Source organism: Meriones unguiculatus, chromosome 1 (genome assembly GCF_030254825.1).
Source record: "Meriones unguiculatus strain TT.TT164.6M chromosome 1, Bangor_MerUng_6.1, whole genome shotgun sequence".
Classification (NCBI taxonomy): domain Eukaryota; kingdom Metazoa; phylum Chordata; class Mammalia; order Rodentia; family Muridae; genus Meriones; species Meriones unguiculatus.
Genome location: NC_083349.1, coordinates 81,771,773 through 81,796,127, shown reverse-complemented (window position 1 = coordinate 81,796,127; position 24,355 = coordinate 81,771,773). Strand labels below are relative to the sequence as shown.

General features: G+C 37.5%; 1 protein-coding gene across 5 annotated transcripts in view; it reads left to right on the top strand.

Moving 5' to 3' along the window:
* The window catches only part of Vps13b (vacuolar protein sorting 13 homolog B), a 641,091-nt gene that overhangs the window by 151,721 nt on the left and 465,015 nt on the right, over window positions 1-24,355 (top strand). For all 5 annotated transcript variants that reach the window (XM_060392854.1, XM_060392863.1, XM_060392849.1 and 2 more), the window contains exons 18-19: window positions 8,470-8,604; window positions 9,354-9,527. In XM_060392854.1, coding sequence (XP_060248837.1) covers window positions 8,470-8,604; window positions 9,354-9,527 — 309 coding nt within the window. The remainder of the gene's footprint in view (window positions 1-8,469; window positions 8,605-9,353; window positions 9,528-24,355) is intronic.

Sequence of the window (24,355 nt, the reverse complement as noted above, 5' to 3'; positions counted from 1 at the left end):
GTAGTTCTGGAGATGGATAGTGGCTTCTATTTTGTTCTGAAGGAATGCTGTTTATAGCCAGTTTTCAGTTGGAACCTCACAAAGTTTTATTAAGCATTTCTCTATCTCTGCATTGTATTTAAAATATACTTATCACACATACCTGTGTTATGTATTTATTAAGAAAGCAAGATCAGCATAATAAAATATTTTTATTTGATGTCCCAAATAAAGTAAATATATTTTATAGGGCAGGGAAAGGACTTAGGCAGTCCAGTGGCCTGATCAGAGAGTCTTTGTATGCGCTGGTAATGTGCTGTGTAGTATAAACTGAAATACATTCCACAAGGGAGGAAAATGGGATAGGTTACATACACTGTTCCTAAGTGTAACGACTGTAAGACTCCATTACTCACTTTAGGCAGGTGCTTTTATATGAGGCTATAAGGAAATGTAAGGCAGCTGTGAGCTGATCGGCTTGTACAGACATCATTTAGCATCACGTTATCTGACAGGATAAAGAAGCTGGAAGTATGCTTGCAAACATTTTAGTTATGATTAGTAGATGACATTGAGTATTTGGTGGAAAATGCATGATATAATTGCATAGTGCAATTTTTCTGTGACTTGTTTAAGAAACATTTGCAGGGATGCAGTAAAATTTTGTATTCTTGCTCTTAACTATGAGGAAATGTGACTTCCTGAAACCTCTTTTACAGATACATACAGAATTGGAAATATTTTTCAAAGACTTACTAAGTAGTATTACTCTGTAGTTTTAACCCATTCTTCAGAAACTGTATTTTATATTGGGCAAATTTTAGGACATAGAATAACTTTTTAGGATAAATACTACAATAAAAGTATTTTAGTCACAAAGATTTGCAGGTCATACCTACATATTTATGATCCTGTATTTCTCTTCTCTCACCCTTTGATTTCTTTAGAGAGAACATGCCTCTATTTATTGTTTACACATTGAACATTCCTTCACAAGTACATTTTCTTATACATAAACTAAAAGTTAAATCAGGAAGCTAATGAAGCAGTATATTTTAGAATCATTTCATCTTTAACCCTTTGAACAGTGAGCTTTAAAAAGTATGTCATTGAGCCAAACCCAGTGGCACATGTGTGTAATCCCAGCACTCGGGGGGCAGAGGCAAGTTGTGAGTTCACTGTGAGTTTGAGGTCAGCCTGGTCTACAAAGTGAGTCCAGGACAGCCTAGGCTACACAGAGAATCCCTGTCTCAAAACCAACCAAGCAAAGAACAACAACAACTACAGCAACTACAACAGCAAAAAGTCTGCTATTGACATAGATGCCTTTATTTTTCCTTCCCCTCTTCCCTTCTCATTACTTAGAGTAATTGTTCTGATCCCAGCCTGTGGACTGTCTCTGTGGAATTCCCTGTCCTGAACAGTTCATATGAAAGGAATAGAAAATGTGAATCTAGAGACTTTAAATTTTTTATTGCTCTATAATATTCTATAATACAAATAAACTACAGTTTTGGGTTATTACAAACAAATTTTTGTAAAGAACAGTCTTTCATTTTTCTTTGATTTTTGGTAAAGAATACAACTTACAGGTATCATGGTAGATAGATATTTTGTCTTTAAAGAAACTATTAAAGTGCTTTCAGTAATCTCTATACCAGTTTATATATCCTCCACAGGATATGACTACAGTTTCTTCACATACTCACCAGCCTATGATTTTGTTATGTGTTTTGTTTTAGATATTGGGATAGTTGTGTAGTGGTGTTATCATTATTTTAATTGATGTTTACCTGAATGTAATAAAATGGTGATACATATCTTTCTCTTCATGAAAATTTTAGACATGTATACAGTGAAATTTAAATGTATCAACTCCCCATTGTCCCTCCAGTTTTCTCCATTTACCCTAACCCATCTATCTTATTTTATGTCTTTGTTTTCTGTTTATAAATCTCCCCAGTGGAATGTCTATTCATATTTTAGACTATTTTTATATTATTATTTTTGTAATTTGAGGAGTCTACATTCTAGATATGTTAGTTCATTGCTGGATATGTGGTTTTCAAATGTTCTTTGTTTTTGTATGATATAAGATTTAACATCTTATATCATTTCTCTTTCTTGTATAGTAGGGTCTTTTATGATTTTTTTTTTTTAAATTTAGGTTAAGAATGCTTTGTCTTTTTCTAGGTCCCAAAGATGTTTCTCCTGCTGTAATTTTTTAAGGAATTGTATATATTGAATTTTCACCCACCTGTGAGTTTTTCTTTTCACCTTGCTATTGAATAGGCTCTCACTGATTGAATTATTCTTACACCTCTTGTCAAACTCATCTGGAAAATTAATGTATGCCTTTTAGAATTCTTTGTTCTGTCCTCCTCATTTAGGTGTTTGTCATACACCCTGTTTGCATATACTGATTCTTTTTCTAATGTGTAGATTTAGTGCTGTTAAATTTCCTTTTCATACTACCCTGACTTGCTCTGCCAATTTGGATACATTACATTTTTATCAGTAGATTGAAGTCTTCAAGTCTTCAAGTCTTCCTCTTTGACTTTTGACATACTTAGATTTGTTAATTTCTCAGCATTTGAAGATTTTTAAGTTTGAAACTGCTATGATCAGAAAACAATCTATCAGTTCGGTTCTGATTTTGATGAGATTCAGTTATGTGCCAGCATATTGTGATTTTTCTTGTTACTTATCCTGTGGGTCTTTGAACACAGTACACAGCCTCCTATGTCCTGTGTTAACTGGTCAAAGGATCAACAAGTTGTAAAATGACAATAGTATAATTGTTGCCATTCAATATCATTCATCCATGAAGAGAGATGACGTACCGGTGAATATTATCAAGACCATGTTAAGTGAAAGAACTCACACAAGTAGAGAGTAAGGTGATAGTTACAGGAGCTGGGGGGATGAGGAGAATTGGAGATGTATTAATATGTTGTCGTAGTTAGGGTTTCTGTTGCTGTGAAGAGACACCATGACCATGGGAATTCCTAGAAAAGAAAATATTTAATTGGGGCTGGCTTACAGTTTCAGAGGTTTAGTCCATTATCATCATGGTAGCATGCAGGCAGCCATGATGCTGAAGAAGTATCTGAGAGTTTTACATTTTGATCCACCGGCATCAGAAGCAACTGTGTGCCACACTTGATGTAGCTTGAGCATAGGAGACATCAAAGCTTGCCCCACATTGACACACTTCCTCCAACAATGCCACATCCCCCAGTAATGCCACTCCTTATGGATCAAGCATTCAAACACATGAGTCTTTTGGGGGAATTTCCATTCAAATCTCCATGTAGGTCAAAATAACCAAAGCTACAGCTAGACAGGCATTTCAAGTGTTCCCACTTTGGAAACAGGATCTTGGTGTAAAGAACTAGCCAGCTTGGAACTTGCTAATAACTATATCAGCTTGACCTTGAATTTGAGACCATGCTCCTGCCTCTGCCTCCTAAGTGCTTGGATTACAGATGTGGACCACTTTGTGAGGCCATTTGGCCATTTTGAAGCAGATTGTTTCTTGATGAGTTTTGGTAATTCTGTGTACATTCTGAACATTACTCATTCAACTATAAAATCTAGTTCTTACCTAATTATTTCCCACTATACATTTTTTGTTTTGTTTTTTAAATTAATTTATTTTTTATATTAATCACAGGTTATTCACTTTGTATCCCAGCCGTAGCTCCCTCCCTCCTTCCTTCCCTCCCAATTCCACCCTCAGTCCCTCATTTTCTCCCTGCCCCTTTCCAAGTCCACTAATAGGGGAGGACCTTCCATCTGATCCTAACTTATCAAGTCTCTTCAGGCCTGGCTGCAATGTCACTATACATTTTTTTTTTGATTAAGGTTTTTTCATGACTGTAAAGATATTTATTGTTTTTAAAAATTACGAAGAGACGTACATGTATACATGAGTGTTGGTGCCCGAGGAGACCAAAGACATTGGCTCCCTTGGAGCTGGTTGCAAGAAATAGCCCATGTCTTTCCAAACTCCTGTACCATTTCTATAGCCCTATAGCACATTTTTTTGTTCTTGCAGTTCTATAGTATATAAAGATAGTAGGTCTGCTATCTGGTGACTTTAGGGATAGGCCATCTTTGCCTTTTCTAGCTTTCAGACTTTCCTGTCTTCAGAGGCATCAGTATCATTCTTCTTTTTAATTTTTATTTTAATTTCTTTCTTCACAATTTATTCCATTATATATCCTGATTGAAGCACCCTCCGTCAACTCCCCCTGGTCCCACCCTCGTTCCCTTTTCCCCCATCCCTTTCTCCTAGTTCACTGAAATGGGAGTTCTCTACTATTGCCATCTGCCCATAGCTTGTCAAGTCTCATCAGGACTGCCTGGATCCTCTTCCTCCATGGCCTGGCAAGGCTGCATTATCAGGAGCAAATGATCAAAGAGCAGGCAACTGAGTTCATGATAGAGTCCCTGCCCCCCTCACTCAGAGACTGAGCTGCCAATAGGCCACTTCTGAGCAGGGATTCTAGGCCCTCTCCATGCATGGTTCTCTGTTGGTCTATCGGTCTCTGCAGGACCCCATGGGCTCAGATCTCTTAGCTTTGTTGTCTCATTGTGGGGCTCCTGTTCCCTCCATGTTCCTCTATTCCCACCCTGTCTTCCTACATAAGACCCTCTGTGCTCTGCCCAAAAATTGGCCATGAGTCTCAGCATCTGCTTCCATCGCCCTGAGTATCATACTTCTTTGAAAGTGATTGTGACTTCATGTCTCTTTCTCTCTTCCTTCTTGTCTCTAAGGATTTGTCATATCATACCAGGTTTACCTGAGTTATCTAAGGCCATCCCCCCACTGTAAATCAGCTCTTTTGGATCTTTAATATTCTCTCTCTGTCTTTGTCTCCGTATCTGCATCTGCATCTCCCTCCCTTCTTCCCTCCCTTCTTCCCTCTATTCCTCCCTCCATCTTTCCCTTCCATGTGGGGCAATGTTATTGTCTTTGCTGCCAAGGACGTAGTTTTTAAGACCAATATGATCTGTTTTTCTTTTCTCCTAAATTTTTGAGCGTATTACATCATATTTTTTGCTTAATTCTGTATCCAATGCAAGCATATTAAGATTATATATAGTGTTACATACATGCAATTATTGAAATTTTTTCTTTTATAACTTTAATAGTCATAATTTGTATGTCTGTTTTTTTCTTGCTTCATTAGTGTTCCCTTACATATTTTCTATAACATAGAAATGCCAAGTGCATGCCTTGATTTTAGAATGATTTTTTTTTTCTTTTAGTGCACTTTCCTACTCCCTCCTCTTAAAAGAACAACTTAGGGGAGAAAGGTTTATATATGGATTACAATCCTATGTTATTGTTTATTACTGGAACTTTAAAGCATCAGGTCTGCAACCTGCTTCTTTGTTCTTGTGCTCAGCTAACTATTTCTACTCTAGGTCCCAACTGCATTGGTCTAGGAGCCAACCATAGTGTCCTGGATCTTTTTATATCAATTAATACTGAAGACAACTATCCCTATCCCCAGATATGCCCACCAGCCTGCCTGATCTAGATCATTGCTCATTATGACTCCCTTCTCAGGTGATTCTGGGACATGCTAAGTTGGCACTTCAAGATACCTGATAAGCTAGGATCAGATGGAAGGAGAGGAGGACCTCCCCTATCAGTGGACTTGGAAATGGGCAGGGAGGAGATGAGGGAGAGGGGGTGGGATTGGGAGGAAATGAGGGAGGGGGCTATGGCTGGGATCCAAAGTAAATAACCTGTGATTAATATAAAAAATTAAAAATTATATAAAAAAATAGCCAGAACATCTTTATGTGTTATTGATAATTTGGCTGCGCATAGATTTTTAGATTGAGATTTATTTTTCTGTGGATTTATTTTGTAGATTTATTTTTTTATATTTATTTTTCAGAGTATTGCTTACTTCTTGTTCTCTCATTAGAGCTGTTGAGATGTTCGATGCCATTTTTTGTTATTTAGCCTTTGAATGTTTTCTTTGTTTATTCTTACGAGTATAGTGTTGTCTTTGTTTTGGTCTTATCTCAGAAGTTTTTGCAGAGCTATTTTAATATAGACATCAACTGGCAGAAATATGTGCATGTTTTTTTTTTTTTATCAGTTACATTTTATTAACTCTGTATCCCAGCCGTGTCCCGATCCTTCATTCCCTCCCAGTCCCTCCCTCCCTCCCTCATCTCCACCGTGCCCCTTTCCAAGTCCACTGATAGGGGGGACCTCCTCCCCATTCATCTGATCCTCTCTCACTGAACCTGGAGGTAGGCTTGGTTGGACCCAGAAATTTTCAGAGGCTCTCCCTTCTTCAAAATCTATAGTGTTGGGATGGACTTGTGGCTACATCAGCTTTTTACTTGGGTGTCAGATTCTCAAGCTTGTATAGCTGACTCTTTTACCCAGTGACCAATATCTCCAGCATGCATCCTTTCTAATAAGGAAAAATATGGTTCAAATTCAGCCATTTTCTGTTTCTTTTTGCCAACTCTGTATTTCTCTGAGACTTTGTTTTCTTCTATGAAAAATGAAAATAGTGATAACTTTCTTTTTTTTTGTATGAGATTAATAAAAAACTAGACACAATTAAGTGTTCAGTCAGTGCCAGATGCCGTGATACCCACACTGCTAGCACTGTGATGCTGTCATTGATTTTCTATTATTAAAATGTTTTCAGTCATGGAATTTGAAAACCTGAAAAATACATAACATTTGGATACCACTTTATCAGCTTCACACACTCTTTAAATCTGTTCCAGAGCTTAGTTCAGCTTCTGTTCTGAGGATGACTACTATAAACTCAACATAAGCTAAACATGTCAAATTAACAATTAATTGACACATAGTTATATAACAAATGCCTTAGAGTCTTTACTGCTGTGGAAAACACCATGACCAAAAGCAACTTAGGACAGAAAGGGATTATTTTGCTTACACTTCATGCTAACAGTCCATCACTAAGGGAAATCAGGACAGGGACTGAATCAGAGAAGGAACCTGGATGAAGGAACTGAAGCAGAGATCATGGAGGAACATTGCCTATAGACTTGCTTCTCAGGGCTTGCTTAGCCTGCTTTCTTTCAGAGTTAAGGATCAGTAGTCCATCGGTGGCCTTACCTATAGGCCAATCTTAATGGAGGCATATTCTCAATTAAGATTCTTTCTTCTTAGATTCCTCTGGACAATGACAAAGTTGAAGATTAGAAAGTTAAGAGTTCTTTCAGAAACAAGGGTTAATATTTGGGAAAATCTTCAACCTGTTCTCTTTGATATTTTGGAATCAGTTACATGTTAAATTCTTGACCATTGATCAGGAAATCTTTCATAATTTTTTTTGGAGAGACAATAGGTATTCATGAACATACATACACTATAGGTGGAAATGAGATTTTAGAGAACAAAACTTGTAAGTCATAGTTTATTTTTAAAATCATATAAAATTAAAGTCCTCAAATATGAAAGATAATACTTTGTGCTTCACTAAAATTTGAGACAAGGAACAGAAGGAAAATAATATTCCTGGATGTTTCTGAATATACGCAAAATATGTAGGAAGACAAAATTATTCTCGAACAGATGTAACGTCTAGGTTTAACACCTAGGTTTGTGTAGAACTTAGTTAGTACCTGAAATTCATGATATTCTTATTTGTACAATTAGGATAGTCCTTTATATTATAGTTTCTTGTGAAGATCGAACTCATTTGTATGCATAATATAGTGCAAGTACTCAGTAAATGTTAACTGATTACAAACCCTTCTATGAAATTTAGTTTGCACCTTTAGTTTATGCATCAGAAATGAGAATGGCAATTATGATATTTTGTGCAGACCGATTCCATTTATATAGTAAATCTTAATCATGAGAGATAATACTTCACCTTTTCTTTTTCTCTCTTTCACCCTTTCCTCGTCAGAATTATAGTCAGTGGGCGCCTCTGCTTGTATAATCCTCTCCTTCCTTTCATGCCCTTAATTAGAGTTGATCATAAATATAAACTGTTTTATATTAATAAGTATCATGAACTAGAAATACTGAAAGCTCCTTTTTTCTTTGCTAAAAATCTTTTGGGTATTTTGTTTTTGTTTTGTTTATAAGTGATTGTATTTTAAGTTACAAACTATCTTGGACGGTTTTATTTCTATTTACTCAGATAGGTTTATTTTGTGTATTCTCAAACTAAATATGATTTTTAAACTTTCTTGAGTTTTATGTATGATTTATACATTTAGTTTCATGTTTTGACTCCTACTAATCAACTGTACTTATGAAGTATAGTTATGAGAATTCAGCCTATTTATTTTCAAATTGCATCCTTTTAGCTTTTAAATTCTGAACTCTGAAACATAACACAAAAACTGTAAGAACATCTGAGGTAGATAATTGAAGTATAATTAATTTTAAATACCTTGGTGAAGGAGTATAAAATTATTTAAATTCAATCAGCTAGTACATTTGCAGTTTTCTTTTATTAGGTGTGAAATCTAAGAATCCCCTGCCAACTCTTGAGGGCTCAATCCAGAATGTTGAACTGAAGTACAGCAGCACATCATTGGTCAAATGTGCCTCTGGGACCGTGGGATCAATAAAAATTTGTGCCAAAGCCCCAGGTATGTGCAGCTGGACCATGTAAAACTTTATTGCCTGTGTAGGAGAATCGGCCTTGCCTTTTACAAGGAGCATTTGCTGAAACAAGAATTTACTCATTGTTCCTATGAATCAGAGCTTTTCATTGTTTTATTTATACTTAATATTTTTAACAGTGCAGGGATGATACTTACTGACTTTAACCAATTATATTTCATTTAAGGTGAACAGCTTTGCATAGTTTCAACAGAAGTAGTAAAGAAAAATTAAGAATATTTTTGCAGTTTTGACAGAAATGTGAATTATGCATGATAATTAAATTAATATTGAGTTAAGATGTTAGCACAGTAGATTTAAAAACAAAATTTGAGTGTTACAAAAGTTTGGTTGTAACTATTCCTCTGTCTTGCAGTAGTTTGTTTTATAATGTTCTTCTTAAGCTATTTTCAGTTCTTTCAGCAAACCTAAATTCCATCATATCATAGTACATATTTTGCTGATGTACTCTCTATATAATTTCATTTTGTTCTGAACATGTCCTACACTCATTAGCAAAATGTCAAAACTGAATTTTAAAATCTAAAATAGCTTTATCAGACTCTTTATAGATTATTAACTAGATAGACGATTAAAGTGACAACTATTATTGAACCATTATTTTAGTGGTATATTTTCAGATAAAACATTCCCGAACTACTGTATTTTACATAAGAAATATTATTTAAAATTTTTTCTTCCTTTAAAAAATTTTTCAATCAATATTTCTATTCAGGTGACAGTGGAAAAGAAATGTTGGTTCCTTTACTTCAGGGTCCTTCGGACACTAGAGACCTTCATAGCACCAAGTGGCTTAATGAAAGTAGAAAGCCTGAATCTCTTCTCGCTCCCGATTTGATAGCCTTTACCATCCAAGTTCCCCACTCTATGGACTACTGCTACCATTCTGGTAAGTGCAGTCATATCAGGCTTCCTTCATTTTGCATTTTTCTTTTTAGGAATGCCTTTAAATATGAACTTTTAAGTCAAATTTGGGAGGATAAATTGTTGGGATATTCTCTGTACTTATTCCTGGCTAAGATTCTGTTCACTTTGTATCAATATTGATAAATGAAGTCTTTATATATCACTTTTTTTTATGAGAGATTCAATGTCCATGTAACACACAGGTGTGTGTGTGTGTGTGCGTGTGTGTGTGTGTGTGTGTGTGTGTGTGTGTGTGTTTTAGACTATTCCTTTTTCTATAATGCCGGTTTTCTATTGCTGTAGCATTTTGGCAGTGACCTACAGTTTACCATATTAAAATTACACATTTGGCCCATTCATGTTTTTTTTTTTCAGTAATAGGTTTTTATTGTAAAATTAAAAAATAATCTAACAAGTCAAAATGACTCTGATGTTGAGATTTCATTTCTTAAGTTTCTGTTTTATTTTTTTTTTATTACCATTTATCTAGTACTGTAGTGGCAGAATCTCATGTGTCATGTCGAAAGGCAGTATCATAAGGATGAATGTATACTAGGACAGAAAGAAGCTATAGGACCTAGAGACCAGTGTCAGCCATGTGCACAGTGATGCACTTAGTAAACCCAGGTTAGTCAGCCAGTGGGGTTAAGAATGAGGGTTCCTTAAAAGACTTCTTGGATGGGATTCACCAGTGAGCTTTCATTGGTGCATAAAAGGAGAACTCTGTTAATGTCATTCAATAAATACTATAATGTTGAGGGAACTTGTGCTAATGCATTCAATACAGATATTTGAAGACTTGTAATTATTCAGACAATAAGTATGTGTAGGCAGATACTATGGAAACAAAGGGGTGCACAAATTTATGACTGTAATAGAGATGTGATGTCAAGGGATATCAGCCTGTGTGCCACTGAGTCATTAGCCACAGTTGAAAGTGGAGATGAAGAGTTTGAAAGACTAATTTTAAAATGCCTTACCATGATATTATCAAAGAAAAACACTCTAAAAGTTTTTACAGTTATTTACAAATCAGCATGCCACTGGCACATGAGTAGATACCTAGGCCCATGGAATAGAATGGAAGACCCAATGATTACCCTACATAACTAAAGCAGTCTGAATTACCCGAAAGGCATTTAAAATATACTTCAGATAGAATGGCAACCCCTTTAACAAGTGTTGCTAGTAAAAACTGAATATACATACACACAAAACCAAAACATATTCCTGTTCCTCACCCTGGTTTAATTCAGCTACATGGATGAGAGATGTAAGGCTTGAAACTTTGAAACAGTGAAGTTAAAAAGACAACCATTGACTCCAAAAGACTCCAAGTATCCGCATTCCAGGAATAACAGGAGCCCTTGAACAATATGAGGTTAAAAAGCTTCTGCCAGGACCTACAACTCAGGACCCTGAGTAGCCTAGAAATAACAGAAAAAACTGATAAATACGGTCACATGAAATTAAAAAAGGGTTTGCATAGCAAAAGCAACAGTCAGCAGAGTAAAGGGACTGCTACAGAATCAGAAAATCTTCACTAGGTGTTCACAGGTAGGGAGGGGTAGTGTTAACATGTAAAATACATAAACAATGTAAACAATATGTCAGAAAAAACCAATCCAATTAGTAAGTAGGCAAATGAACAGGACAGATACTTTTAAAGTTAAAGTGCTGAAGTACGTAGGCTAACAAGCACATAAAAACATATTCAGAATCTGTAGCCAAATCCAAACTAGCCTGGAATTATATCTTATCTCAATCAGAATTAGCTTTTTCTTTTACATGCTAACTAATAGAATATAAGTGTTACATAAATACAGTATTTAGAAAATAATGACAAAGAAGGTACTTGTCTTGATCCTTCAGAATTTTTATCAGCCACGAGACATGAACAAATGTCTCGTGAGTTCACATGAGTTCACTGAAAGGAATGGTAATATAGTGTTGAATGTGCATTAATTCAGTCACTACGGGAATCAGTTTAGAGGTTCCTTCCTGAAAGTTAAAAATGGAATATTTTATGATTTAGCTATACCATTGCTAGATATGTGTCTTAATCTGGGCTTACCACAGAGGTAGTTTATGTCCATGTTTATTTTCACATTACTAACAAAGCCAAATTATAGAAGCAACACATATACTCATCAGCAGATGAGTGGGTTGAAGAAGGTGGTACATAAATGCACATACACATACACTCTGGGATATTTTTCAATAATAAGGAAGAAATTGGATTTTCAGAAAAATGTTTTGAAGTGGTGGCTATCATGTTAAATGTAAGCATTTTTGTTAAGTATGATTATCGATATGGAACTTTATAGAATGTATGCTCTATAGGAGTGTGAAATAATTGTGAAGGCTTCTTAGTTTACATGCCAAATGTTTGGATGCTGTCATTTCAGTCTTTAAGCAGTCTTACGATCCCTTCCACATATGGCCCTCTCTGTTTGCTCAGGCCTTCCACTCTCTTTTTTCTCCCTTATTCTCATGGTGATTATGTTTTTGCACATGCTGTTGTTTTTTTTTTTTAATGTTGACAATTCTTTTTTTTATTAACTTTTATTAATTACACTTATTCATACAATTCTTAACATATGTGTTCTCATTCTTTCTGTATCTGCTTAGTCCCAGTTCAGTCTCAAAATTTCTATTCAGTTTCTGCCTCTTTGAAGGAGCTTTCTCTGAATCTTCTCCATCTTTCTTTTTCGTCTGCCAATTTTGAATAGGCCTGTTACTATTTGTTATTGTTCCTTTCTTAGCTTTTGTGACTATACATATTTACATAATCTGTCTTCCTCACCTAACAGTGATTTCCACAGTTAGACAATGATTGTCATATTTTCCTCAGGTCCTTAAATTGTCTTACATATAAACAATGCTTGAGATGATTTGATGGGTGATGACCAAATGAATGAACATTTATTACAAGTGGTCAAAGGTATGAATGTATTTGACAGGTAAATAGTATGTTCTTAATGCTAATAGCTTTCTCATCTATTTTCTGTCTAAGTTTCTGTCTTCTTTTTAGCAGGTAGAGAATACCTGTGAGCTTCTTCCTCACTGGTTTTAATTACCACTAGATAGTTTGTTGCCTGGGTTATGACTTGCATTTTCCTGGCTTTACTCTTTATTTTTATTTTTAAATAATTTTATACATTCACTTGTATCCCAGCTGTAAGCCCACACCCTCCCTCATCTCCTCTCTGCCCCCTTTTGAGTCCACTGATAGGGGAGGTCCTCCTCTCCTTTTAACTGACCCTAGCTTATCAGGGATCTTTAAGACTAGCTACAATGTCCTTATCTTTGACCTAGTAAGGCTGCTCCTCCCTCAGGGGGGAGGAGGAGCTCAATGAGCCAGTCATGGAGTTCATGTCAGAAATAATTTCTGTCCCCTTTACTAAGGAACCCACTTGGATACAGAGCTACCATGGGCTATGTCTGAGCAGGGTTTATAGGTTATATCCATGCATGTTCCATGGTTGGAAAAAGAGTCTGAGAGAAGACCCCCATGCCCTGATATATTTGGACCTTGTGGGGCTTCTGTCCCCTCTAGGTCATACTAACTCTTCCTTCTTTTATATGATTCCCTGCACTCTGCCAAAGGTGTGGTTATGGGTCTCAGCATCTACTTTGATACACTGCTAGGTAGAGTCTTTCAGGTGCCCTCTGTGGTAGGCTCCTGTCCTGTTACTTGTTTTCTCCTACTTACAATGTCGATCCCCTTTGTCTTTCTAGGTGAGTATTGATCAGTTTGCCCCTGGTCCTCTTTCTTCTTTATCTTCTTTAGTTGTACAGATTTTAGTATGTTTATCCTATCTTATAGGTCTAGTGCCCACTTATAAGTGAGTGTATACCATGTGTGTCTTTCTGCTTCTGGGATATCTCACTCAGGATGATCTTTTCTAGTTTCCACAATTTGCCTGCAAAATTCCTGATTTTCTTGTTTGTAATTGCTGAGTAGTATTCCATTGTGTAAAACAACCACAATTTCTGTATCCATTCCTGCACTGATGGACATTCAGGTTGTTTCCAGATTCTGGCTATTACAAAAAAAGCTGCTACAAATATGGTTGAGCAAATGTCCTTGTTGTGTACTTGAACATCTTTTGGATATATGCCTAGGAGTGGTATAGTTGGATCTTGTGGAAGCAGTATACCTGATTGTCTGAGAAAGTACCAGGTTGATTTCCATAGTGGTTGTACAAGTTTACATTCCCACCTGCAATGAAGGAGGGTTCCCCTTTCTCCACAACCTCTCCAGCATGTGTTGTCACTTGAGTTTTTGATCTTAGGCATTCTGATTGGTGTAAGGTAAAATCTCAGGGTCATTTTGATTTGCATCTCTCTGATGGGTAAAGATGTTGAGCATCTCATTATGTGTTTCTCTGCCACTCTATATTCTTCTACAGAGATTTCTCTGTTTAGCTCCATACCCCATTTTTTTTTTAATTGGGTTGCTTGAATTATTGCATTTTAACTAATTTATTTCTTTATATTCAGGATATCAGCCTTCTGTCAGATACAGGGTTGGTGAAGATCCTTTCCTAGGCGAGACTCTGTCGTTTTGTTCTGACAAGAGTGACTTTTGTTTTACAGAAGCTTTTTAGTTTCATGAGGTCCCATTTATTGATTGTTGCTCTTAGGGCCTGTGTTGATGATGCGCTGTTCAGGAAGTTGTCTCCTGTGCCAATGAGTTCTAGGCTCTTACCCACTTTTTCTTCTAACTGATTTAGTGTATCTGGTTTTATATTGCCGTCTTTGATCCACTTAGACTTTACTTTTGTGCAGGGTGATAAATATGGATCTATTTGCATTTTTCTGCATGTAGACATCCACTTGGACCAGTACCATTTGTTGAAGATGCTGTCTTTTTTTTTTTTCCATTGAGTGGTTTGGCTTCTTTGTCAAAAATCAGGTATTCATAGGTGTGTGGTTTTATTTCTGGGTATTCTGTTTGGTTCCATTGATCCACCTTTCTGTTTCTATGCCAATACCAAGCAGTTTTTATTACTACTGGTCTGTAGTACAACTTGAATTCAGGGATGGAGACACCTCCAGAGAATCTGTTGTTGTACAGGATTGTTTTGGAAACTGGGTATTTTGTTTCTCCATATGAAGTTGAGAATTTTTCTTTCAAGGTCTGTAAAGAATTGTGTTGGTATTTTGATGGGAATTGCATTGAATCTGTAGATTGCTTTTGGCAGGATGGCCATTTTCACAATGTTAATCCTACCGATCCATGAGCATAGGAGATCTTTCCATCTTCTGATGGCTTCTTCTATTTCTTTCTTCAGAGACTTGAAGTTTTTTTCTTTTCTTTTTTTTTTTTTTAATTTGTATGAGACTTTAATCTTGCATATACACCACAGGCAAACCAAGGAGACCAACACCAGAAGGCCTGCTAATGCTCCCATGCCCGCCCATTCCTTCAGATGATTCATGGCTGCAGCAATCCATGATGATAAACCTGTGGCTAGTCCTGCGTCCACTCTGGTAGAATTTACCGTGACAATGGCCACTCTCAGCTGCTCCATCGTAGTATCGAATTCTCCAGTCCAATTACCTAAAATATAGCTAGACAATTGTTTAGACAGATTTGCAGCACAGGAAAAATTCTCATATTGTATGCTAGTGACACAAATGGGGAACTGTAGAGAGCTGTGTAATGCTGCGCCCCAAAGATGGAGCTGGTTTCCACTCTCCACCTTCCCGATGGCGAGTGCTCTCCGTCACAAACAACTCCATATTTGGCTAAGGCTGAGGATCTGGCCCGCCTCCATGTACGCGGACCCATCTGCATTGCCCACAAGGAGGCACGCTGGGGTTGGCTACCCAGAGGCCATCCAAGCTGTGGGCTGGCTTTCCCCAGGGTCAGATGACTGCTCAAGGTTCCTGAACAAACTAAAATTCCATTCACTCTGCCCAACAGTTGCCCATCAGGCTCAGCATCTGCTTTGATAGTCTGAAGGGCAGAGGCTTTCAGAGGCCCTCTGTGGTAGGTTCCTAGGTTGTTTCCTGTTTTCCTATTCTTCTGAAACAGTTCTTTCACCTGCTTGTTTAGAGTCACCCCAAGGTACTTTATGTTTTCATGGCTATTATGAAGGGTATTGTTTCCATGATTTCTTTCTTGGCCCTTTTGTCTTTGGTCTACCAGAGGGCTTCTGATTTTCTTTTTTAGTTAATTTTGTCTCTAGCCACTTTGCTGAAGGTGTTTATCAGCTGAAGGAGTTCTCCGGTTGAGTTTTTGGGGTTACACAGGTACACTATCATATCATCTGAGAATAGTGAAACTTTCCAATTTGTATCCCCTCGATCTCTCTTACTTGTCTTTTTGCTCTAGCTAGTATTTCAAGTGCAATGTTGAAGAGCCTTGCCTTATCCCTGATTTCAATGGGATTGATTTAAGTTTCTCTCCATTGAGTTTGATGTTGGCTATAGGCTTGCTGTATATCGCCTTTACTATGTTTAGGTATGTGCCCTGTATCCCTGATCTCTCTAAGACTTTAAACATGAATGGGTGTTGGATTTTGTCAAATGCTTTTTTGGCATCTAGGGGCATGATCATGTGTTTTTTTCCTTCAGTTTGTTTATGTAGTGGATTACAATGATGGATTTCTATATATTGAACCACCCTTGCATGCCTACAATGAAGCCTATTTGGTCATGGTGGATGGTATCTTTGATGTGTTCTTGTATTCAGTTTGTAAGTATTTTATTGAGTATTTTTGCATCAATGTTCATAAGAGAGATATGTCTGAAGTTCTCTTTTTTTTGGGTCTTTGTGTGGTTTAGGTATCAAGGTGACTATGGCTTCGTAGAATGAGTTTGGTAATGTTCCTTTTTTTGTTTCTATTTTGTGGAATAATTTGAAGAGAATTGGAGTTAGCACTTCTTTGAAGGTCTGGTAGAATTCTGCTCTGAAACCATCTGGCCTAGGGCTTTTTTTTTTTTTTTGGAAGGGAGGCTGTTGATGGCTGCTTCAGTTTCCTTGGGGGATATATAGCTTTCTACCTGGTGTTGACTCAATTTTGGTAGATGGAATCTATCTAGGAAATTGTCCATTTCTGGCTTTACTCTTTATCGTGACATGAACTGATATGTCAGGCTTCAGTGTGCCTCATAAAATCTATCTTCTCTGCTTTTCTTGTACATCAGTTTAAATCTTGGCCATTCTTGGATCTCTTAACACACTAGTCTCTATAGGCTTGCTGTGTTTTTCTGTAAATTCTGAGGTTAAAGGCACTGGTTGATAATGATTTTCAATTATTTACATATTGTCTGTATAATTCATAGCCTTGGAGATAACATACAGTGTATGTATCCTTTGTGAGTCAAAGGGCTTACTTTCTTTCTTAAAACAATCAGTTTCTCCACTCAGGTTTGTATAGTGTGTCATTTTTTGGCATGCACCCACATCCATTTACACATACACCACTTACACATACATTTTAGAATATTTTTCAGTAATAAGGAAGAATAAAATTATACCATTTTCAGAAAAAATGTTGTCATCTTGTTAAATATAAGCAGATTAATATTATATGCTTTCTCTCACATTTAGGGGAGATAAAACGCTATAAAATTATCATGATAATTATTAGGGAAGTAAGGCAGAGATAAAAATGGAAAGGGCAACAGAAGAGCTTCAACATATAGGTATACAACACACACACATAACACAAAATTGCAATAAAATGAAGCACTTTGACAGTTAATAAATTGCAATAAAGAAAAGCAGTGTACTTCTTCAGGAATTATTTTCTTCAAAGAAGAAGGTTTTGGTTTCATAGTAGTATGTTAAGCACAAACTGATATAAGAATGAGATCAAAACCTAAACTAAAATACTGCCTATGGATAAAAAGAAAGTATTTTTGTGAAGACTCTAAATGGTCTTACAGCACAAAAATGGCCATTGGCAAAACATAAGTCTGCGGATGTAACTGTATTCCAACACAATTTTATTTACTAAAATGAAACCTGGCTAGTTTGGCCTTTGTGTTTCTTTCTTCCACAGAGAGGTAGGCTCCATAATTCAATCAGCTGTCTTTGTTAGCATCTGTTTAATTGTGTTTCTAACGTATGTGTACGTAAAGTATGTACCTTTGCATAATTCCCCCTCTGTAGTTTTGGCTAGAATTCTCTTTGAAACATGAGGGCATTGAGCTCACTAGAACATCTGAGTTCTGTGCCACTATCTAGTAAAGCATGGGTATTGCCTGAGTCTACCACAGACTTTTGAGTTCAATGTAGTCTTCTAGTATTTTCATTTTACCACATATAGCATTAGAATAATTTAATGAACGAAGTACATTTAAATAATACAATCTTTTCCCAACAATATTGTATTATTTCTCAGAATTTTAGGATCACAAAATTTATTTACCTCTCACAAATTTTCAAAATCAGTTTAAAACAAGTTGATATTAGAAAAATTGTCTATGAAACTCATCACACTTCTCAGTCAAAATTTTATAGTTTTTTTGTGTTGTCTTGTTAAGGAAATTCCCATCAGCAGTATTAGATTTCTGTTTGTTGGTATGTTTATGGATTTGTGTATAAATATTAATGTAATTTTGTATTTTTTGTTTTTTAATTTATTTTTATATTAATTACAGTTTATTTACTTTGTATCCCAGCTGTAGCCCCCTCCCTCATTCCCTCCCAATCCCACCCTCCCTCCCTTCCTCATCTCTTTCTTGCCCCTCTTAAGTCCGCTTATAGGGGAGGTCCTCCTCTCCTTCCATCTGACCCTAGCTTATCAGGCCTCACTAGGACTGGCTGCAATGTCCTCCTCAGTGGTCCAGCTAGGCTGCTCCTCCCTTGGGGAGGCTGATGAGGTAAAAAAGCTAGCCATAGAGTAAGAGCCAGAGACAGTCCCTGTTTCCCTTACTAGGGAACCCACTTGGATACTGAGCTGCCATGGGCTACATCTGAGCAGAGTTCTAGGTTTTATCCGTGCCTGGTCCCTGGTTGGAGAATCAGTCTCAGACAGGCCCCTGTGCCCAGATATATTTGTCCTTGTGGAGCTTCTGTTCTCTCCTGGTCTTACTAACTCTCCCTTCTTTCATATGATTTCCTGTACTTTGCCTAATGTTTGGTTATGAATAGAATTAAGTTAATTTATATATCAGTCATAGGTTGGTCCCTCTTCTCCCAGTTCCATTGTCTCTCCTGCATCCTCCCTCCACCCCCACACTGCCCTTCCTCAGAATAAGGAAGCTTCTCTACACAGACATCCCCAGCTTATCTGTTCACAGGAGGACTGAGTTTTTCTTCCTTCCCTGTGGCCTTGTAGGTCATTTCCATCACAGGGAAGTGATCAAAAAGCATGCAACATAGTCAATGTCAGGTATATCCCTTCCTCTCCTAACTAGTGGGCTCACATGAAGTCTAAGGTGCCCATCAGCTACTTATAAGTAGAAGACCTAGATCCAGACCATTCATTGTCCTTGGTTGGTGCTTCAGACTCCATTGGCCCCTCTGGGCCCTGGTTGATTGGCTTTGATGGTTTTCTTGTGTAGCTCTTGTCACTTCTAGGTTCATTTATCCTTCCCCTTTCTCTCATTCCTGGTGGACTCCCTATGCTGCCCTCAGTGTTTGGCTGTGAGTCTCATTATCTGTTTCCAGTTGTTGCTGGTTATGATCTCTACGAGGATAGCTCTGGTAGGCTCCTGTCTGCAAGCCTATCAGAGTTTTATTAATAGTGATAGCAGTCAGCTTTCTTCCATGGGTTGGGTCTTAGGGTTGGGCCTGACATTGGTTGGACAGTCCCTCAATCTCTGTTCTACTTGTTCTATCTTTGTCCCTGCAGGTCTTGTAGGTAGGTTAAGATTTGGATTGAGGTTTTTGTGGGTGGGTTGGTGATCTCCTCTACTAAAAGTCTTGCCTAGTTAAACGGTGTCCTCTTCAGTCTCTGTGGCCCCTGCTATGAGTAGTCTCATCTAGAGTTCCTTTCCCTCATATCCTCCCAGAGGCCTATTTTAATTTAGGTCTGTAGCTTGTTGCAGAGATGTCCCCACCCACTACTAAGTTGTGTTTTTTTTTTTTTTTCTGCAGGCCATATGCCTTCCTGCCCCTACTCTCTTAAGATCTGATTTTACTTCTGTTGTGTTGTTGTTGTTATTATTTCTTCATTCAGGGCATTTTTTTTTCTTTATTATTTTTTTTTATCAGTTACATTTTATTAACTCTGTATCCCAGCCATGTCCCGATCCCTCATTCCCTCCCAGTCCCTCCCTCCCTCCCTCATCTCCACCGTGCCCCTTTCCAAGTCCACTGATAGGGGGGACCTCCTCCCCATTCAACTGATCCTGTTTTATCAGATATCTTCAGGACTGGCTGCAAAGCCCTCCTCTGTGGCCTAACAGGACTGCTCCTCCCTTCAGGGGTGGGGAGACCAAAGAGCCAGTCATTGAGTTCCTGTTAGAAATAGTCCCTGTTCCCCTCACTTTGGGAAACCAATTGGTTACTGAGCTACCACAGGCTACATCTGAGTGGAGGTTCTAGGTTATATCCATACATGGTCCTTGGTTGAATGTCAGTCTCAGAAAAGACCCTGTGCCCAGATATATTTGGTCCTTGTGGAGCTCCTATCCTTTCCCCATCAGACTAACTCCCCTTCTTTCTTATGATTCCCTGTACTCTGCCAAAGGTTTGGTCATGAGTCTTTGCTTTGAAAACACTGCTAGTTAAGAGTCTTTCAGATGCGCTCAGTAGACTCCTGTCTTACATTCAATGCTCATCCCATCTGTCTTTCTAAATGAGGATTGAACATCTTACCCCATGTCCGCTCAATTGATTATCTTTTTTAGGTGTATAGATTTCATTATGTTTATCATATCTTATAGGTCTATATAAGTGAGTATATCCCATGTTTGTCTTTCTCCTTCTGGGATATTTCACTCAGAATGATCTTTTCTAGATCCCACCATTTGCCTGCAAATTTCATGATTTCCTCCTTTTTGATTGCTGAGTAGTATTCCATTGTATAAAAATACCACAATTTCTGTACCCATTCCAGCGTTGATGGACATCTGGGTTGTTTCCAGGTTCTGGCTATTACAAATAGAGCTGCTATAAACATGGTTGAGCAAGTGTCCTTTTTGTGTACTTGAACAAACTTTGGGTATATACCTAGCAGTGGTATAGCTGGGTCTGGAGGAAGCACTATTCCTATTTGTCTTAGAAAGCGCCAGATAGCTTTCCAGAGTGGTTGTACCAGTTTACATTCCCACCAGCAGTGGAGGAGGGTTCCCCTTTCTCCACAACCTCTCCAGCATGTGTTATCACTTGAGTTTTTCATCTTGGCCATTCTGATGGGTGTAAGGTGATATCTCAGGGTTGTTTTGATTTGCATTTCCCTGATGGCTAATGAGGATGAGCATTTCTTTAAGTGTTTTTCTGCCATTCGATATTCCTCTGTCGAGAATTCTCTGTTTAGCTCTGTTCCCCATTTTTTAATTGGATTACTTGGTTTGCTGCTTTTCAGCTTCTTTAGTTCTTTGTATATACTGGATATTAGTCCTCTGTCAGATAAAGGGTTAGTGAAGATTCTTTCCCAATCTGTAGGCAGTCGTTTTGTTTTGATGACGGTATCCTTTGCTTTACAGAAGCTTTTCAGTTTCATGAGGTCCCATTTATTGATTGTTGCTCTTAGAGCCTGTGCTGTTGGTGTTCTGTTCAGGAAGTTGTCTCCTGTGCCAATGAGTTCTAGGCTGTTCCCCACTTTTTTTTCCAATTGATTTAGGGTATCTGGTTTTATGTTGAGGTCCTTGATCCACTTTGACTTTAGTTTTGTGCAGGGTGATAAATATGGATCTATTTTCATTTTTCTGCATGTAGACATCCAGTTGGTCCAGCACCATTTGTTGAAGATGCTGTCTTTTTTCCATTGAATGGAATTGGCTTCTTTGTCGAATATCGAGTATTCATAGGTGTGTGGATTTATTTCTGGGTCTTCTATGCGGTTCCATTGATCCTCCTTTCTGTTTCTATGCCAATACCATGCAGTTTTTATTACTGTTGCCCTGTAGTACAGCTTGAGATCAGGAATGGAGATACCTCCAGATGATCTGTTGTTGTACAGGATCGTTTTGGAGATTCTGGGTTTTTTGTTTCTCCATATGAAGCTGAGAATCTTTTTTTCAAGGTCTGTAAAGAATTGAGTTGGTATTTTGATGGGAATTGCATTGAATCTGTAGATTGCTTTTGGCAGTATGGCCATTTTCACCATGTTAATCCTACCAATCCATGAGCACGGGAGATCTTTCCATCTTCTGATATCTTCTTCGATTTCTTTCTTCAGAGACTTGAAGTTTTTTTCAAACAGGTCTTTCACTAGCTAACATCAAACTCAATGGAGAGAAACTTAAAGCAATCCCACTGAAATCAGGGACAAGACAAGGCTGTCCATTGTCCCCATATCTCTTCAACATAGTACTTGAAGTCCTAGCCAGAGCAATAAGACAACTAAAGGAGATCAAGGGGATACAAATCGGAAAGATAGAGGTCAAAGTGTCACTATTTGCAGATGATATGATAGTATACATGAGCGACCCCAAAAATTCAACCAGAGAACTCCTTCAGCTGATAAACACCTTCAGCAAAGTGGCAGGATACAAAATCAACTCAAAAAAATCAGAAGCCCTCCTATATACCAAAGACAAAAAGGCTGAGAAAGAAATTAGGGAAACAACACCCTTCACAATAGCCACTAATAACATAAAGTACCTTGGTGTGACTCTAACCATTCAGGGCATTTTAAAATTAAAAAATTCTGCCCACCTTGGAAATCCAACCCATATTCTTGACTTAGGATATAATAGGGAACACATAAATATTTTTATAGAGCCAGTTTCAGTGTGGGTTTGATTAATCTTTTGAACAGGAAATTAGATATATATTGAATATAGGTATCTGTACTTGGGTATCACTGATGTTACAGCTAAATCATAAGTCAAGATGTCCGAAATGAAAAGTAAATAGTTTGTAAACAGCCTTTCAGACTTCTGTATCAACCTCTCATTGCTGTGATGTCATCTAGTTTAGACTTGGGCATACTGCCTCAGTCTCTGTGAGTTTACAGGCAGGTCAGTACTTGCCCAGAAAGCCAAGTTTTCTTGATGTCTTCCTTCCCTACATGCTCTTAAGATCTTTGTGCCTCCTTTCCCACAGAGTTACTTGAGCCCTGAAGGGAGGAATTTTATGGAGATACCTTATTTTTGATTGAGTGTTCCAAGGTTGCATACTCTCAGCATATGGTCCCTTTGGGTTTCTCTGTATTTGTTTTTATCTATTTCTCTGATGATGGCTTCTCTGATGATCGCTGAGTAAGACACTAATTTATTAGTATTGCAGAATGCTGTTAGGAGTCGTTTTATTGTAGTTTCTTTAGCAGAACACTAGGACAGGTCTTATGGCCAGCAGTCGATTGCCAACACAAAGAAAAATTCAGTAGTACTTTTAGAGCTTCGTTGTCTCACAGAGTTTTGTCTGGGCATTTTTTTCTTTTAACCTTAGACATCATTTGCTTATATGTTATGATTTCTGATTTTGTTTTTGTTGGTTTTCTGTGTATTCAAATGTGTGTCTCATTGTTTATATGTGTTGTGCTTTTTCTTTGGCTCCTTGTATTATTGTATTATTATTGTATTATTATTATTATTATTTTATTTGCCTTTTTGTGTGCTAATGAGAGAAAGGGTATGGGTTTTGATGAATGGGGAAGTGGGCAGGATTTGGGAGGAGTTGGGGGAGGTAAACCATAATCAGACTATTTTAAAAATATTTTCAATAAAAAAGAAAAAGTCCCCTTTGTCTTTATAGAATTATCAAAAAGCCTCATTTTAGTATCTCACAGCATTGCCTTGCCTTTGAAATTATAGCAACTTTCTTTACACCCATCCCTGATTGAATTATGCACTTAACAGACTGTTTACAAGGGAATTATCTCAGAGTTCTTGGGGCATCTTTGTGTGTCAGTTCACATTTTATCTTCATGTTACCTTTTGGTAGTACTCTTAAATGATGTGAACATTTATTTAAATATAAGTTATTAGAAGTAGACAAACATGTTTCTGTGGGTTTTTATATGTAGAAACATTTGATCACGGTAATTTATTTATAGATAATGTTTTAAAATGCGTTTTAGATAGACTTCTTTCACCTGTGCAGTGCATTGTTTCGCATACAAGTGCTTCTTGCAGAAAGACAACCTCTCAGAGTTTATATATGTACATTATTTTATGAACCTCCATGAAAAAAGCTTCATTCTGAATTCTCTAATTTAATGTTGTTCACCATTAATTTTGAAGATCTGTTTCAAAATCTTTGGATGACTCTACTTATTTGTGCAGGTTGAAATAATGCTTACATTTTTTCCCTTCCTTCCTTCCTTCCTTCCTTCCTTCCTTCCTTCCTTCCTCCCTCCCTCCCTCCCTCCCTCCCTCTCCCCCTCCTTCCCCCTCCTTCTCTCCTTCCTTCCTTCCTTCCTTCCTTCCTTCCTTCCTTCCTTCCTTCCTTCCTTTTCCCTTTTTCCTTTTTTTCCCTTTTCCCTATCTTGTCTTGTGAGCTCTTGGTTTGAGTGAATTATTCCTCGAAGCCTCTGGCATATGAATATTTGGTTCCCAGTTGGTAGCTTTGTTTGGGGAGACTTAGGATGTATGAAAAGTATGTTACCCATAGCAGGATTTGAGGTTTTAGAGCCAGGAGCCATTTCCAATTCCCTTTCTGTGCTTTCTATTTGTGAGTCCTTAGCTTCTGTTTCAGCAACCACATCTGCTGCTTCCTTCCTACCCACCATTACA